General features: G+C 30.1%; 2 protein-coding genes across 2 annotated transcripts; both read left to right on the top strand.

Moving 5' to 3' along the window:
* Window positions 1-6,223: 6,223 nt before the first annotated feature.
* LOC134699024 (uncharacterized) lies at window positions 6,224-12,135 on the top strand. The gene is made up of 3 exons (XM_063560716.1): window positions 6,224-6,357; window positions 11,195-11,258; window positions 11,846-12,135. The coding sequence occupies exons 1-3, from the start codon at window positions 6,328-6,330 to the stop codon at window positions 12,133-12,135; spliced, it is 384 nt and encodes a 127-aa protein (XP_063416786.1). The 5' UTR covers window positions 6,224-6,327.
* Window positions 12,136-13,257: 1,122 nt separating this feature from the next.
* Window positions 13,258-14,591, top strand: LOC134698939 (uncharacterized). The gene is made up of 3 exons (XM_063560621.1): window positions 13,258-13,351; window positions 13,857-13,988; window positions 14,393-14,591. Exons 1-3 carry the CDS (start codon window positions 13,288-13,290, stop codon window positions 14,575-14,577), a joined length of 381 nt encoding a protein of 126 aa, XP_063416691.1. The 5' UTR covers window positions 13,258-13,287; the 3' UTR covers window positions 14,578-14,591.
* The last annotated feature ends 1,664 nt before the right edge of the window (window positions 14,592-16,255 follow it).

Here is a 16,255-nt window from a genome sequence, read left to right as displayed (position 1 = left end):
GGTGCACAGTTTAAGAACCACAAACCTAAGAACATATGCATTGTATACAGACTGGAAAAAATGCAGCTGCACGATATAATTGCAACAAATATCACAATACCAACCGTATGACCAAAATGCACAAAAATGAACTGGCTAACCTTACAAAAACGGCGATTAAAAACAAGACTCCAAATGTTCAACAAAATCATAAATAATGAAATTAGATTTACACGCAAGATATACACATAAAAAGCAAGATCTACCCATAAAAAAACCAGACAATTTCAAAGTAATAAAGACAAATGTCGATTTAAATATTCATTCTTCAAATATACAATCAAAGATGGGACTAAACTACCACATTTCAAACCAACTTTAAGGATGCACTCACTGATGGCGTCATTATAAGAATACTCCCATAAAGAGATAATGTATGTATCATTGTCGTCTTGCTTAGTTTCTTTTGTTATCTATTCTAACGTCTGACTTGGACTTTTTAAATTGAGGTTAATTTGGCGTTTTGCTTCTTTATTCTACATTGACAAGAGGTATAGAGGAGGGTTGATATTTCACAAAACATGTTTACTCACAAAGAATTTGAGCGCTTGTCCCAGGTCAGGAGCCTTTGCCCTTTGTCAGTTTTGCATGTTGTTTTTTTTTTAATTTTAGTTCATTTATAGCTTCTTGAGTTTAATATGATGTCTATTTCACTGAACTAATACATATTTTCACCAAGGGGACAAAAACACTTCAAAATATAATTGTGTTTTTTTTCAACCTTACTGTGTAAATTAAAAACTAAGCTAGATAATCCATAGTATTTCTAAAAATTTGACAGCGATAACTTCGTGGAAAATTGATAAAAAAAATTCTTAAAATGTCCAACTATTTCATTATGAAGATTTGTCACCAACTGGGATATTAATGGTGCAAGAATTTGTTACAGCCCTTAATAAATGTAAATTAATTGCGTCCAAAACTATTGAGCTTTTAAATATACACCCTTAAATCTTTTTTTTTTTTTTTTAACAACATAAATAAATATTTATTTCAAATATTGGCTTGTTACAATATCATTCAAGAGTCCAAGCTGCTCCTGATGTTCCCTGTTACAATCCACTAATCACTCAGGGTAGTGATTAGTTGCAAAATACATATTACATTTTTTACATCATATATATATATATTAGATAATATCGATTAATCACGTAGTATGTTTTCTAATAGTTGCTAAAACATTACGTTTAACCTTCAAACATACTCTTCTATTGAACTCATTGCGAAAAATTGAGTAAACATTGACATTTTTTGTCTTTTGATCAGATATGTAGTAGGCTTTATAAATTGAAAAGCCCACAATTGTTAAAAAATAGTTTAAGTCAAAATATTCTTCTTCAGAAGTTTTATATCCAAATACTAAGTGTCTTAGTTTTACTTTAAAAGTTATTTTACTGTTATTTAAAACTTCATTTATTTTATTCCAAAAAAGTTTTAAATACGGACACAGTATAAAGAAGTGATCATAATCTTCTTCTTGTGTACAAAAATTACAAGAACTATTGTTTACAATTTTCCACCTGCATAAAAGTTTCTTTGTAGGTAGAATATGTTGTAGTAATTTCCATCTAAAAATTCTAAGTTTATTTTCTTTTAAATATTTGAATAAAAATTTATATAGATAGTTTTGATATAACACATCATCTATATCAAATATACGCAGCCATTTTTGGGGTCCAATAGCTGGTTCAATTTTTTTATTTATCAGAGACTTATATACAAGTTTATTTGTTAATGCTTCTAATTTTATAGGTAAACCATCCAATATAAATTGGTTTCTTTTTATATTAACAATACTTTTTATAGAATTTTCCGATTTTAAAATTGCTGCCCAGTCTTTTGGTATAGATTTCTTAACTAAATTAATTTCAGCCATCCAGTTTGATTTATTTTTTAGTTTATTTAAAATTATGTCTTGAGAAATACAACCTTTTTCATCTATGATATCATTTACATAAATAAGATCGCTTTTAATCCAATATTTTAAAAATATAGCTTTATTTTCAAATTTAATAAATTTATTGTTCCATAATATTTGTTTTCTTATATCTGTAAATGTTTCTGGTTTTTTTGTTAGACCTCCACCAGTTAATTTCCAACATTTAATAATATCTTTATAAAATTCTGGGATGTTTTCAATGCTTTCGTCTGTCTTATCCCCACTGTTTGTTTGAAACACTAACCAGTTTGACCCAAAATTATAAAAATAGTGTTGAGGTATAATTGTCCAACTTCCTTCACAATCATTTACTAATCTTTTTACCCACATAGCTTTTAGAGCGGTGAAATAACTTCTGATATCTATCATATTCAAACCCCCCTTTTCATATGGACTAATAATTGAATTTCTTTTTACTTTATCTGGTTTATTATCCCAAATAAATTTAAAACAACTTTTTTCTATTTCTTTTAAAAAATTCTCTGGAACTCTGCAAGCAGATCCCACAAAAGTAAAAATGGGCACAATTAATGTTTTAATTATCAAAATTTTTCCAAAAATAGTAAGATTTCTTTTTTGCCAAGAATAAAATAATTTATTCATCTTTTCAATCTTATTTTCCCAATTTAGTTTATCACATTCCTCCGTACAATGCCCAAAGTAAATGCCAAGAGTCTTAACTGGTCCATTGCTCCAGTTGATTCCCTCAATTTTGTCTTTACAAGATTTAAGTTTTCCTACCCATAACCCCTCTGTTTTGTTTCTATTTAATTTCAGCCCTGAATAAGAACCAAAAATTTCAATTTCATTCATAGCTACTTGAACATCATATTTAGAACAACAAAATAAAGTAGTATCATCTGCCAGTTGCGAAATTTTTATAGTATGATTTTTGCTATCTAATTTGACTCTGATACCTTTAAAATCAGTATTGCTTCTTAATCTGGAAGCCATAATTTCCACAGATAAAACAAATAATAATGCAGATAATGGACACCCTTGACGTATACCTCTTGTGTTTTTAAAGACCTCGGATATCCAACCATTATTCATTACACATGTTTGAATATCACTATATAAAGTCTTAACCCATCTTATAAAAGATTCATTAAATCCAAAATGTTTTAAAACTGAAAACATAAAATTCCATTCTAGAGAGTCAAATGCTTTAGAAAAATCAACAAAGACTATAGCCCCCTCAATTTTGTATAAAATCAGTAAAATCTATAATATCTTGTATCTGTCTAAGATTAAAACCAATAAATCTATTTTTAACATATCCAGTCTGATCTTCTTTAATCAGTTTTGGTAAGATTTTTTTCATTCGTTGTGCTAGAGCGTACGATAGAAGTTTCATATCAATATTTAAAAGAGAAATAGGACGGTAATTATCTAGTGACAATGGATCACCTTTTTTAAATAATAGCGTTAATACACTTGTACGCTGTGAATATGTAAGTGTTTGATCTTTGTGTCCAATATTAAGAATGTTTACTACTATGAACTTTAAGTTATCCCAAAATTTTCTATAAAATTCCACAGTTAAACCGTCTAATCCAGGGGATTTATTAAGTTTCATTTTATAAATAGCATCTGAGCATTCTTCTACTGTAATATCCCCATCGCAAATTGATATTATTTTTATCCATTTCTTTATCGAGTTTTGTCTCAAATATATATTTGTCGCTTGATGTTTTATCAGGGTTTTGCGTCGAATATACCTTTAAATCTTACTTCGTAAAGAATCACTCGTATTTAAACAAAAAAATCTTTGAAACTGACATTTTCAAGATTCTTGATTTCTTGGTTGACAACATATTTGTTACGTTAAGAGAACGTGTTTTTCATTACTGTAAATTCAGAAATTATTGCGCGGTTATTTTATTATTGCGAATAATGCGACTGACTTGTAAACGCAATAATTAAAACTCGCATTTTGTTATATTTTAACTGAATTAAGCATTACTTTTCTCAAAATCGTAAAAATCAAAATCGCATTCAAGTGTAAAATGACAAAATCGCAATAATAAATGCTCGCTAAAAATTTCTGAATTTACAGTATACTATCGGGATTCCCATGTGAACCAATTATGCCTCTCTTTTTGCTGATTTGTTCCTTTATTCTTATAAGGGTGACTTCATACATATTATTCAACTTCTACGGAAGAAAGAAAAGACGTTAACAATATTCTTTAACTTAACTTTATGCGATATAGATGATGTTCTCTCACTAAATACTGTGAAAATACTTTAATTCGTGGGTATCAATTTTCGTGGTTTAAGCAATATTTACAAGTTCGTGGGTTTTTAAATTCGTGGATTTTGGTTTTCAGATAATAAAAAAAATAAAACAATGAAAGCCTTTAGAAATGAAGGTAACAAATAGTCTGGATTGAAGGAAATTGCAAAGTAAACATTGACCCGTGTGTAAATCGTAGTTATAACACTAGTTAATCCCTGATAAAGTGATCAACAGATAAAAGACCATCAAAGGTGTTAATTAGGCCATAAACAAGTCACCTTAAGAAAACAGTAATAAAAACAATGCTATAAACATATCTTGGATTGTCAAATAATTCTCATCAAAATCAGGAACATATACTGTTCACAGTCAAAATCAAACCCAGCAGGAAATAATAAACTATGAGATATAAAATGAACACTTTATCATACTAGTACATCAATACTGGAAATCTGACTTTCATCGATCAAAAATATTTTTTATGAGAATTGAATGATCAAAAGTTGTACAGTTTAGGTTATTAAAGATTAAATGTGTATAATTCTGCATGCGGTTGTAGTTTTGTGACTGCTATTATAGTATTCTCAAATTTGGCGTTATTCAATATATTCTCTAGATCATATCAGTAGTCAAACCTACCGATCGTGATCTTTCCATGTCTTGATTTTGACAATGTTTCATCTGGAAACTGACAAATAAGGTAGGATGAAAACAAAACTTAAAGACAAAAGAGATGATTTCAGTTTCCCAATTGTGAACTTTCAATTTCTATTTAGCAACATTCCAGCAGCGCCTGCTTACGGAGTACACATCTTCAAATTGATACGATAGTTTCGGGCTTGTTTTTTCTATTATGATTTCCTTGATAGAGGGTTGCTACTCAAAAAGAAGCTATTAATCCAAAAGTTACAAATGGTAAAGTTGAAATCATCCCATGGTAAATTTTATGGATCGACGCCATCGCGAGTTGGTTGACCGTGAAGGAATATATGTTTAAATGATGATACCGGATATGTTCCGTGTGTCGTAACTTCAATCCCGTTTCCTTTTCACGAATGTAACCTACCGAATGAGACTATTTACCGGGTTTGTAATAACGTGAGCAACACGACGGGTGCCACATAAAGTTTATGGTTGTCTTTTGAGTACCATCATTTGTCTATTTGTCTTTTTCTTTTTTGCCATTGCGTTGTCAGTTTATTTTTTACCTATGAGTTAAAATGTCCCTATGTTATCTTTTGTCTCTTTTTTAAAGGCATGTTTATTGGGGTTGTAGCTGCCTCCACATCTCCGTTTGCCCCTTTTGCCTCTTGCAGGGTACCATTGTAATTAATATATGTCTGTTATATTATTTAAGCTACATGTATGTATTACAAACTATACTAATCTAGTTGTGTATTTTTTGCAATCTAGGTGTTTACTTTTTGTTCAGATCGTAGCATATTTTTTTTAGAACAGCATGGCGCAAAAGGCTAAAACTAGCAAGCAGTGAATCCCTCACCTCTGTGAAGATGGCACATCTATCAGCGATAAAATACAAATGTCATTATAATCATTTAATTCTAGAAGTGAGGCATTTGTTAATTTATTTTAGTGGTAATCACATAAGATCATAAACAGAAGGATCATTTATGAGTTTTTATCATTTCAGGATTCTAAGAAATTGTCTAAATTTTAATTGTTTCAATACATTATGGAAATAAATTGAAATGATGCAGATGGAGAATAAAGTTAATAAAACATTTTATTTTTTTGTGCCATCGGGAGATATTTTTGTGGTCGTTTGTATCTATGTTCCTGTAATACGATTATTTATAAGGAATAAACCATTGTGTTTATAAATTAAAATTAAAATAATAAAGTCGGGGGAAATAAATAATCCTTCTGCAAGATTATATATGCATTTATCAAAAGAAATGCATCACCTGACAAATAATTCATTATTTATGTATATCTCTAATGTTGTATACTATTTGTAAATAAAAAAATCCGTGACACCATATTAGTTTATGTCAAGAAGAACGTTAAATTAGTGGTAATGGTCTAAGATGTACATTTCACATCTGTCAAAGTATGTGAAATATATGCTTTTAAATTAACCTATGCAATGGCACAAACACGAGTTATACAAGTTACGGTAAGATTGTTTATTTAAATTGATTGATTTTTGGAAAGATGTTTACAAATAAGATGAACTTTATAAATGCTTAGTTGTATTGAGAAATAAATCACGGAGTGTATGTCTTAACATCTTCATCGGAAGAATCCAACTGTATCTGTGCTTGCCATCTTTATAAAAAAAAAGACTGTTCATGTATTTCTTTTTTCTTTAACGATCGAAATTTGAATTTAGTTGTGTATTTATACAGTTTATTTGTGTATTAAATGTTTAAATTAAATACATATTTCAAAACCTGGTTTGTCAAATATGAAATAGAATTGGGATTAGACTTACAATTTTTATAATAACGAGTACTGAGAGGTGAACCCGTTTCTTGTTTTGGTGTTTATTTTATTGCAAAGTTTTGGTAAATAGTATTTCTATATGGCACAAGCCTCAATTGCACGAATTTAGATATTTTGACAAGTCTGCGAACAAAATCTTCAGTGGTATTACATTTGAGCGAATTTGCCTAATTGTTAACCTTTCTTTTAATCTTAAAAATATCATTTCGAATAATTTTGTTTTAAATCAAGTGTAAAGATATTTGTATATAGAGGTGTCTAGCTAATTGACTGAAACATGAAATAGCACTAAATATCTAATAATTGTGTATTTTCTTTATAAGAACATTTTAGGTGGTACCTTTGATAACCATTAACACCACTGGGTTGACTCCACTGTTGGTGGAAGTTTCGACCCCGAGGGTATCACCAGCCCAGTAGTCAGCACTTTGGTGTTGACAAGAATATCAATTATATCGTCATTTTATCAATTTTCTGGTTTCAAGACTAAAAACTCTTTCGAAAAACCAATAATTTTCTTATCTCCGGAGTAGATTACTTTAGCCGTATTTTGCAAAACTTTTTGGAATTTCAGGTCCTCAATGTTCTTCAACTTTGTACTTGTTTGGGTTTATAACCATTTTGATATGAGAGTCACTGATGAGTCTTATGTAGACGAAACGAATACGAATGCTTTATTTCTCATAAAACTATCATTACATAGTTATAGAGAACATACATAAATGTAACTATAATTTACAATTATTACAAGCATGTCTAATCAATACAATGAAATTGTCTGGCGTATAACATTATAAACCTGGTACCTTTAATAACTATATAAGGCATAGTTTGGAATAACAGTTTGTATATATGTGCTCGACAGGAACAGTCTATACGTGTATGGTTACTGTATTGTTTACTATATATAGTGACAAATTTTTTTTAAGTTAATAGAAACAAACAAAATTGCAATTTTCTTCTCAATAAAGAGGTGTTCTATTTTAAAAACACCATTCGCATTAGTTTTCAATTTATCTAGTACATAGTTAAGCAGAACAATTAAATATTAAGGCGATGACATGGGCATCTTTCAAGTTGGATGAGAAAAAAGCATAACCTCCGATTGTTTGGAAAAAATTACCACGAACGGAAAACATATCAATCTATTAGTTCAGTAATTTTCGTGTCTGCCCTTCCATTATGTGTCTGAAGACAAAAATCCAAAAAAAAGGTAACAATTGTATCGAAAGGAGAAAATCAAGTGCACCTTTTTATGTTAGGGCGTGTTTAAGTTGAGTATTTTGTCTTGATATCGTAGAAAGTAAGGATATTTCATACCTCGTCTCGCTTCAGATTCTATCATTTTTATATATTAAAGATACAGGTTGACTTTATAACACAAAAAAAATAATAGTACTAAAAGATGAAATATATGGGTCAAGTGAAATACCTATCTAATGAGTCAAAAAAACAGAGAAGGTGTGTTCGAATAGCTATTTTTTCACTGAAAGTACTTGACGACAGTCTTAGAAGTTGGAAAATGAAAATGCATATCTTCGAAAAAAAAAATTGTTTGTGTTTGATAACTAGGGTTTATAGTCTTCATCCACTATCTAGTCTGCCCTTCCATGAAATATTTAATTAGAAATTTTTTTAAATGTTTATGAATGTTCGGAAATTCCACCTGACAACCGACCAGACAATAGTTTTAAGTTAAATCAATGCTGACCAGATCATTAACTGATGCTCATTAGCGAGTTGATACATTTGTCTTTTAAAATGCAACTGACATATAAGGATCGGACTGGTGCGATGTGGATACATTTATCGGTTTCCAAGAGCAAAATTGGTAGCGCGTCATCCCTACAATGGCTTCGATTTCTACGATTGTGAAAATGAACTGGCGTAATGGGGAGATAATGTTGACGAAGTAGGATCCTGACTGTCTTTAGTTGCAATTATCAGAACTTGAAATCTACATTATAACGGCAATTCTCAACAATATTTTTTTTTTTTATTTATCTAAAATTCCTAAAATTTATATATAATAAAGCAAGTTTTAAAAAAGTAAAAACAAAATATAATTCCTACCGCACAAATCAGAAAACATCACTTATATATATAGTAAAAAAAAATCAGACGTATTATAAAAACCACTACTTAAACAAATATTATTCTTAAATATATATTTTTCTTGAAATCTAACTGATGCTCTGGTAGAAGATAAAGTAATTTCTCTAATCCTATGGAAATTTATCCCTTTCCGAACCCATTGTATAAACAAATTTGATCAACGTATGGTTGCTGGTGATTTCAAAAGATCATTGGATGATTTTAAGGGTCATGACCTTTTTAGCTAACTGGATGACTCAAAATATGATAACAGGTGTTATTGAAATTGACAACTTCGTGCAATGTGAAAGGCACTCGAAGGGGATTTTCGGTTAACCAAAAAAGAAAATTTCTGTTTAATCATTAGAGAAACAGATTCTTACATAGTTACTCGTGGATTATCGGATTTATCCAATCTCGATAGTTAAATTATAAATTTTAAAGTCCTCGCCGAGGCGGCTTGGATTTTAAAATTTATAATTTAACTATCTCGATTGGATAAATCCGATAATCCACTGGTATCAATGTAAAAAATGATATTGTTTTAAAAATGCTCCGAATATAATTATATAAAAGTTCAAGAATTGACATTTGTAAAGGGAACACAGCACATGTATTATATTCTTCCATTATCGACTTATCGAAATTGCACATTTTTCTAATAAAATCAAATGGTATCATATAACAAACTTTGGACGGCACTTGTTTATGGTTCCATATTTTGCATGGTATCAAAATTGGAAACCTTTTTGAATTATTTGAAAAAATATGCGTCAATTGATTTCAAAATTATATTGTTAATAAAAAATACTAACTATACATTCTACATTTATTGATAAATAAAGAGAAAAAAACACAATATACTTACATCCAATCACAGCGTTCCTAAATGACAAGGTTCTCTTATGGTCAAAAATGGCCTAAAATATTAACTTTGTCATAAAACTACAAAAAGTTCACAATTTGGTTCATAAATGGGTCTATTTCAAAAGTTTTAATGCTTGATAAATCAGTTCTTTTCATAAAGTACATAATATTTTCCAAATTAGATCTTGGACATTTTGTCAAAATATGATGATTGTGTGCAATTTTCAGGCCTAAAAGCTGAAGGAAAACCTTGATCACCACCTACGATCAAAAATGTTGAGTAGCCAAACGATTCCACCTTTGATATTGAATTCCTCAATATAAAAAGGTTTTTTTTATCGTGGATGTCAGACAAGATTAATTCATTATTATTACATTTGTAAGATTAATAAATTATGCCAAAAACAAATATGTAAATTTTGGATAAAGTTTACCGAAATTGACCTAAAATTAAAATAATGTATATCTAAGGGTCATAGTTTCCAAAATTATAAAGGAAAATTCCAAAAAACAGTATATCATAGTTTTATTAGTACTCACAAGTATTTCCATACATATCTAGAAATCAACGCCACTTTGCTTATTTGAATATTAACTAAAGAAATCGGATACGGGTCACGGAAATTACATTAAAATGATAGGGAATTTTGAAAAAATGTCTATTTTAATTTTAATTTAAGTGATAGACAGGTTATCGGGGCAGAAAATATATATATACAACAATATACACCATTAAAACGAAACATAATGACTGTTGTTGCAAAAAAAAAAGGTTCCAGAGCCATTTAAAAAATTGAAGCGACTCTTAACATTGCAGTGTCAAACAAAGGCTAAAATGGCTGAAAAATCAAATTTTCAAACTTCGTGTTGAAAATTGGCTTACAATGTCATTAGAAAATGAATGTCCAAAGAAAAAGCAAGTCCAAACCTTGTTTATGTAGTCATTAAACTCTAGGTTCCCACGTAAAGTTGACATAACCCTATTTCAAGAAGAATTAACTCACGAAAAAACGAAAAATTCACTAAATTTGCGTTCATTGTTTTGATTTTGACCGCCTGACAAAATTGTAAATAAGGACTCTGTGACGGGCAACTTATAATGTCCGTGTTTTAAAGATTTAAATGATATCAAGCCAGTCCAGTTCAAACTATTATCACGTGGTACAATTCTCATTTAAATATTATGAATATTAATTAGCAACTTTAAGCACTACTCATTTCTGGCTATGATGAAATTTGTAATTTTTAGGCCCGATTCAAAAAGCATTGAACATTTAAGGACAATTTTAACCCTTCGTAAATCTTATTCTGTACTACTTAACCTTAATTGTGTATACGATATGCCAACCTAAAGCCGGGGAAAATGTTTTACTCCTTTTTGTTTCCTATATGAGCCGCACTAAACACATTTATGTCGTAATGTGGTGCCAACTGGCTATCGTACAAATAGCATCATGTATCGTGCAGTCTAATTGTAGATTTATTTTATTTTAATCCACAATATCGAAAGGACTTTTATTTAAATTCAATATTGTTCATGTTTATAGCTGGTTTTCTTTGGAGCGATATCATCTTCTGGATACGGATTTCCTGAAATCAATCAAAAGAACTGTAAGTACTGTTGCACGATAGCTCCAAGAAAGATAGAGTTGAAGAAAACTCCAAGACAATATCATGAAATTATAATGTGAAATGTCAAAAATTATAAATAACGTAAATCTGCCATCTGCCATCAAATCCTCCTAATCGTATTCATGCTGAGTTTTTTTGCATGATACATTTGCTGACTCCCAAAGCCATTAAAAGTCTGTCTGAAATAAATACACCAATTTTTTTAGAGAATCAGGAAAACAACTAAAAATGTAAATATATACATTTGCCGATGTTTGTCAATATCTGATTTCTTCATTCTGTACACTTATGATCATTTATATGTAAACATATTTTATTGTTCAGAATGACAAATGGATTCTGTACATTGTCACAAGTCTCTATTGTATTTTCCACAGTTAATTTATACGTTTGCGACCCATTTATATGTGTTTTTATTTATTTTAACTAATTTTGCAGTATCCATTTTTTTCGGCAATAGGTTGATACATGATAGGCCATTTTGTTCAAGACATGTTTTTCTTATATTTGGTTCGTTACTTTATTTATAATTTTCATATAATATGTAGTTCTTTTACTTATGTCAGTGATATTGGGAAGACAGTATGGACACAAATGTAATCAACATTATGGAGTTTTAGAAAACAAGACTTTTGTCATTACATCAGATGATTACCCCTTACATCCGCCATGTTCTGTTGTATTGACTGGATACAAAGAGGAAAATAACACACACAAGTATTCACATTTGTGCTATGAGGTCATAGATCTATTCGTACCATGTGATGCAGAGGGCAATAATACAATTTCGATCGAAAAGCAGAAACTATTGGAGCACAGCAATGACACATTCTTTGGATCCGCAGTAAGTATTTAGGTAGGGAGACTGTATTGTGTTACTTGATTTAGGGAAATGTAGATGAATAACATGAATAACAGTTGTTTGTATAATCATGATATTTGTTCTTTTTCAAAATTGTCATCGGACTTATCTTGAACTAACAATGTGCTAAGAATTAAAAAAATATATATATATAAACAGCCTGTGCACACATTGTTAGAATGATGCACCTCCACGTTTCATATAAAATGTGCTAAGGTCACCATTTTCACCTCAAATAATTACAAAAAGAAGCACCAAAGCTTTGTATGATAGGAATATTATTTGATCTTACCAGAATTTTTTCGTCTGTATGTAACAGAAATTAATGCTAGACAAAACTTTTCTTGCATGTACTTTGTTATTTCCCTGGTGAAAATTTTGTGTTTAAAAAAGCTGTAGCTATTGATTTCTGTCGAGCCTTCGACTTCAGTTGAAAAGGCGAAACATAGCCATCCTACATTCCGTCGGCGTCGGTGTCGTCTGTGGTTAAAGTTTTTAATATTTTAATAACTTTCTTGGATTTCTACCAAACTTGAACAGAGGATTGTGTATGTTCATAAGATAGTTTCCAGAAGTAAATTTTGTAAAAATAAAATTCAGTTTTTTGGCTGTATTTTACTTATAAATAAACTTATTTTTTCTTCTAGTTGACATTACATACAGTCTGCAGTTAAAGTTTTTAAAACATTTTTTAAGATACTTAAACTATCCTTGATTTTTTCTAAACTTGAACAGAAGCTTTTGACAATCAAGATACTATCGAGAAGAATATTTTTATTTTTTTTTTTCATCATTTGTGTTGAGTGTGCGATTAATAGCAAACGTAGGCAAACGTAGGCGATCCACTGGTTTCCACGGAACCCTTACGATTATTTTTCTCATATATATGTACATGTCTAACTGTATCTTGGTGTCTGGCACACAAAACAAGTTGACCACACATTTGTATTAGTGTCTGTTTTTATAAACAACCTATCCATATTACGACACACAATTATTGTCTTTTAATACCTGCTTTTAAATTCGTTAATGTAAGTTTGATTTCTATTTCAGTTATCAGAGAACATACCTTTTGATTGTAATTGGTCGAAAGCCAGACTTCCATTGATTCTGTGTTCAAACATTCCTTTCAGGATTAATATAACCATGCACATCTTTAATAATACTTTTAAAGAGAGCCCGAACGTCAGGATACGCACAATAAAAGCAGGTTTGTCTATTGTAATTTCATCATAAGCCAAGTGACTTTGAGATGGCAAACAGCAATAAAATCGCTGTTGTTTAGCACTTCTTTTTTGGCAAGGAATAAATACTACATATCAATTCTTTTTGAATAATCATGAAAGATTATTACTGAAGACTGCTTCATCTTAAATTTGTCAAGCGAAGACGGGTATCCTGATTTGGAGTTAATTTGTTTAAGAATCTCAGATGGATACATTTTATAATGAGAGTAGTGCTGAAGTTCTCATTCATGTCTGATTATGGATGAGATTAAATAATATTTTAAGAAATTGAGGGATTATTTTTCTTAATGATTCTTAAAAATCAGTGATCTATTTACCAATCAATGTTAACCAATTTTTGATTATTTTCTCTTGACGTGTATGTGTATTTATCTCTTGTGCATTTTGCATCATCTTGAATGGTACCAATTACTCTCATGTTTAAGATTCTTGCTTTATTCTATTATTATCGTTGACTATTTTTTTCAGGACAAAGGGAACTCGATCAGAGGCGGCCGACTAACTTCAGAATCCACGAGATGATTAATTGCGGTCCAGATAATCATTGTATGATATTTTTAACAGAAAATAAGTCAGATGAAGATTCTGATAGTACTATAGGTAATTCTTATTACATTTGTCGTCATAATCACGTGATTAATCTCGCTCGAAGTCAATTTTATTCTCCAATAAGGAAGACCAACGACTACATATAAAGATATAAAAAATAATAAAAATGCGGAATTATTGCCAATGAAAAAACTATACAACAGAGTTGAAATAAAGTGGTAGCAAGCAATTATGGGTCACCATACGGCACCCAGTGAGACTTTGAAAAACCCATACCGTGTTGTTTCCTATAAACCAATTCCAAACTCACAAAGTAATTCAAACTAGAAAAAAACTTACAGCCAAATTTATGATAAACAAAATTTAGAAAAAAAACAATTATTAGATTGCTAAGAAAGAAACGAGAAATCTACGAATAACCAACAAGTTAATTTGAATTATTTTATTCATTTTAGATATCAACAATCTGATCACAATAATTTTTGGTGCAATATCGAGCTTAATGATACCTGTGCTTCTGTTACTGGCTAGAAATCGTATCTTGGATAGACGGAATACCACAACAGATGACAGAAAACCAGGTGATGGCGCAGAGGACAAAAAATCAAATGACGATGAAGATATCGTTCCATCTTTATAAGTAACTCATTTTGTTTAAAGCGCATTGCAACAATGCAGTTTTGGTTGAATGTGAAATAAATGTTTTGTAATTGAAAAAAACAATACGAATATATATTTTAAATTTTCCGAATCTCCTTGAATTTAATAGATCAATGTTTTGATGTTACAAAATATCAAAGGGGTTGATGTTTTTTCCTTACCTTTTCCACTGCATTTCCTTTGTCATATGGTTATTTTATAAACATTTGCAATTATCAAACATAATGTTCCTCAAACTATTGCACTCCAAGTACAAACACATTATTTATTTACAAAAAGATGAAATAAATGATAATCGAATCTACAATTGCAGAGTATTTACTTTATGTTCCCCTTTGTGTCGTTATTGCTTTTTCTGCTGTTCGTGCCCGTGAAGTTTGGATGGATTCAATTACGTCGTTTTCAAGTGGAAATAAATTAATATAGTGATACAATCATGTTAAAAAAAAAAAAAAGTTGAAAATTGAAAAAAAATCAGGCGCACAACTGTATGTCTTGTAGTAGAATCTGTGCAAGATTGGTTGAAACGTTTTTCAGGCGTTGTAGGTTAATAATATGTGAAAGTGTGACCCGAACGGCCAATGGACGAATGAGACGAGTGATATTTATGCATCATCTGCTGTCAGTCGATCAAGAATCATAGAACAGATAAAAATAATCATTGTATTCTCGTCTAAAATGTTTTAAAATAAAAATTGCTTTTTTGCGACCGAGATTTTAGTCAAACATATGAACCACTCCATAATATAAGGGATAATATCATTAACTTGTTAACATTATACAGGGAAAATAAAATCATTATGTAACAAAGATGCCTTGCTATAATCGGACGACATTTTAGCGCATTGATTACAACCAAAAGCTCCAGGGAGTCTTAATCTCTCAATTTATAATTTTGCATTTACTGAAATTGGAATCATAACATAAAATTTTATATGATTCTTTTTGTTTTCTACTGCATGTGTTTGTAAATATATTAATCTTGTGAATTCAAATGTGGTTCCATTTGACGCAAACATAAAATTCATTCGAATAAAACCTTAAATATTGTCATATAATTATAAAATTTCAACCTCCATTTGATATCTCCAAAATATACAATAAAAATCAATTTACAGAAATTAACCTCAGGCGCTAATAAGAGACCAAGTCTAGCCAGTTTTGATATCAATTTACTTGTAGCTTCTGAAAACTATTAAAAAAGAAAAACAGAAAGGAATCCGGAAAAAATAAAAATGAAAAAAAAAAAAAAAAAATAGTTTTAATTTGCGCGATAGTATTATTTATTTTACCACTTTTGATACTAGGTATTTTCTAGCGGCGCAAACGTAGAATTTGTTCCTTTCTGGCGCAAATAGATTTCGCCATTTTTTGTTTAATGAAGATATGTCTTGTAGCAAAATATAATAGGACAGCATTTAGGCTATTTAACCATTCCTAAGTAAACAGAAATGATATTTCAAAAACGAGACTTTCTTTATGCCTATGTTCCAGATCATATGAGTATTTGGACCGTTCGCGTATGGTCCAAATACTCATATGGTCTTGAACACCTACATGTACATTACACTGTCCCGACATTGACACCAGATAATGGCACGATAAAAGAAATGTTTAATTTCAAATCTGATCCTAAAACATCGGATGACGGAATCTCA

Source organism: Mytilus trossulus, unplaced genomic scaffold (assembly GCF_036588685.1).
Source record: "Mytilus trossulus isolate FHL-02 unplaced genomic scaffold, PNRI_Mtr1.1.1.hap1 h1tg000024l__unscaffolded, whole genome shotgun sequence".
Lineage (NCBI taxonomy): Eukaryota > Metazoa > Mollusca > Bivalvia > Mytilida > Mytilidae > Mytilus > Mytilus trossulus.
The sequence above is the reverse complement of the archived record's forward strand: the minus strand, read 5'-3'. Positions and strand labels throughout refer to the sequence as shown.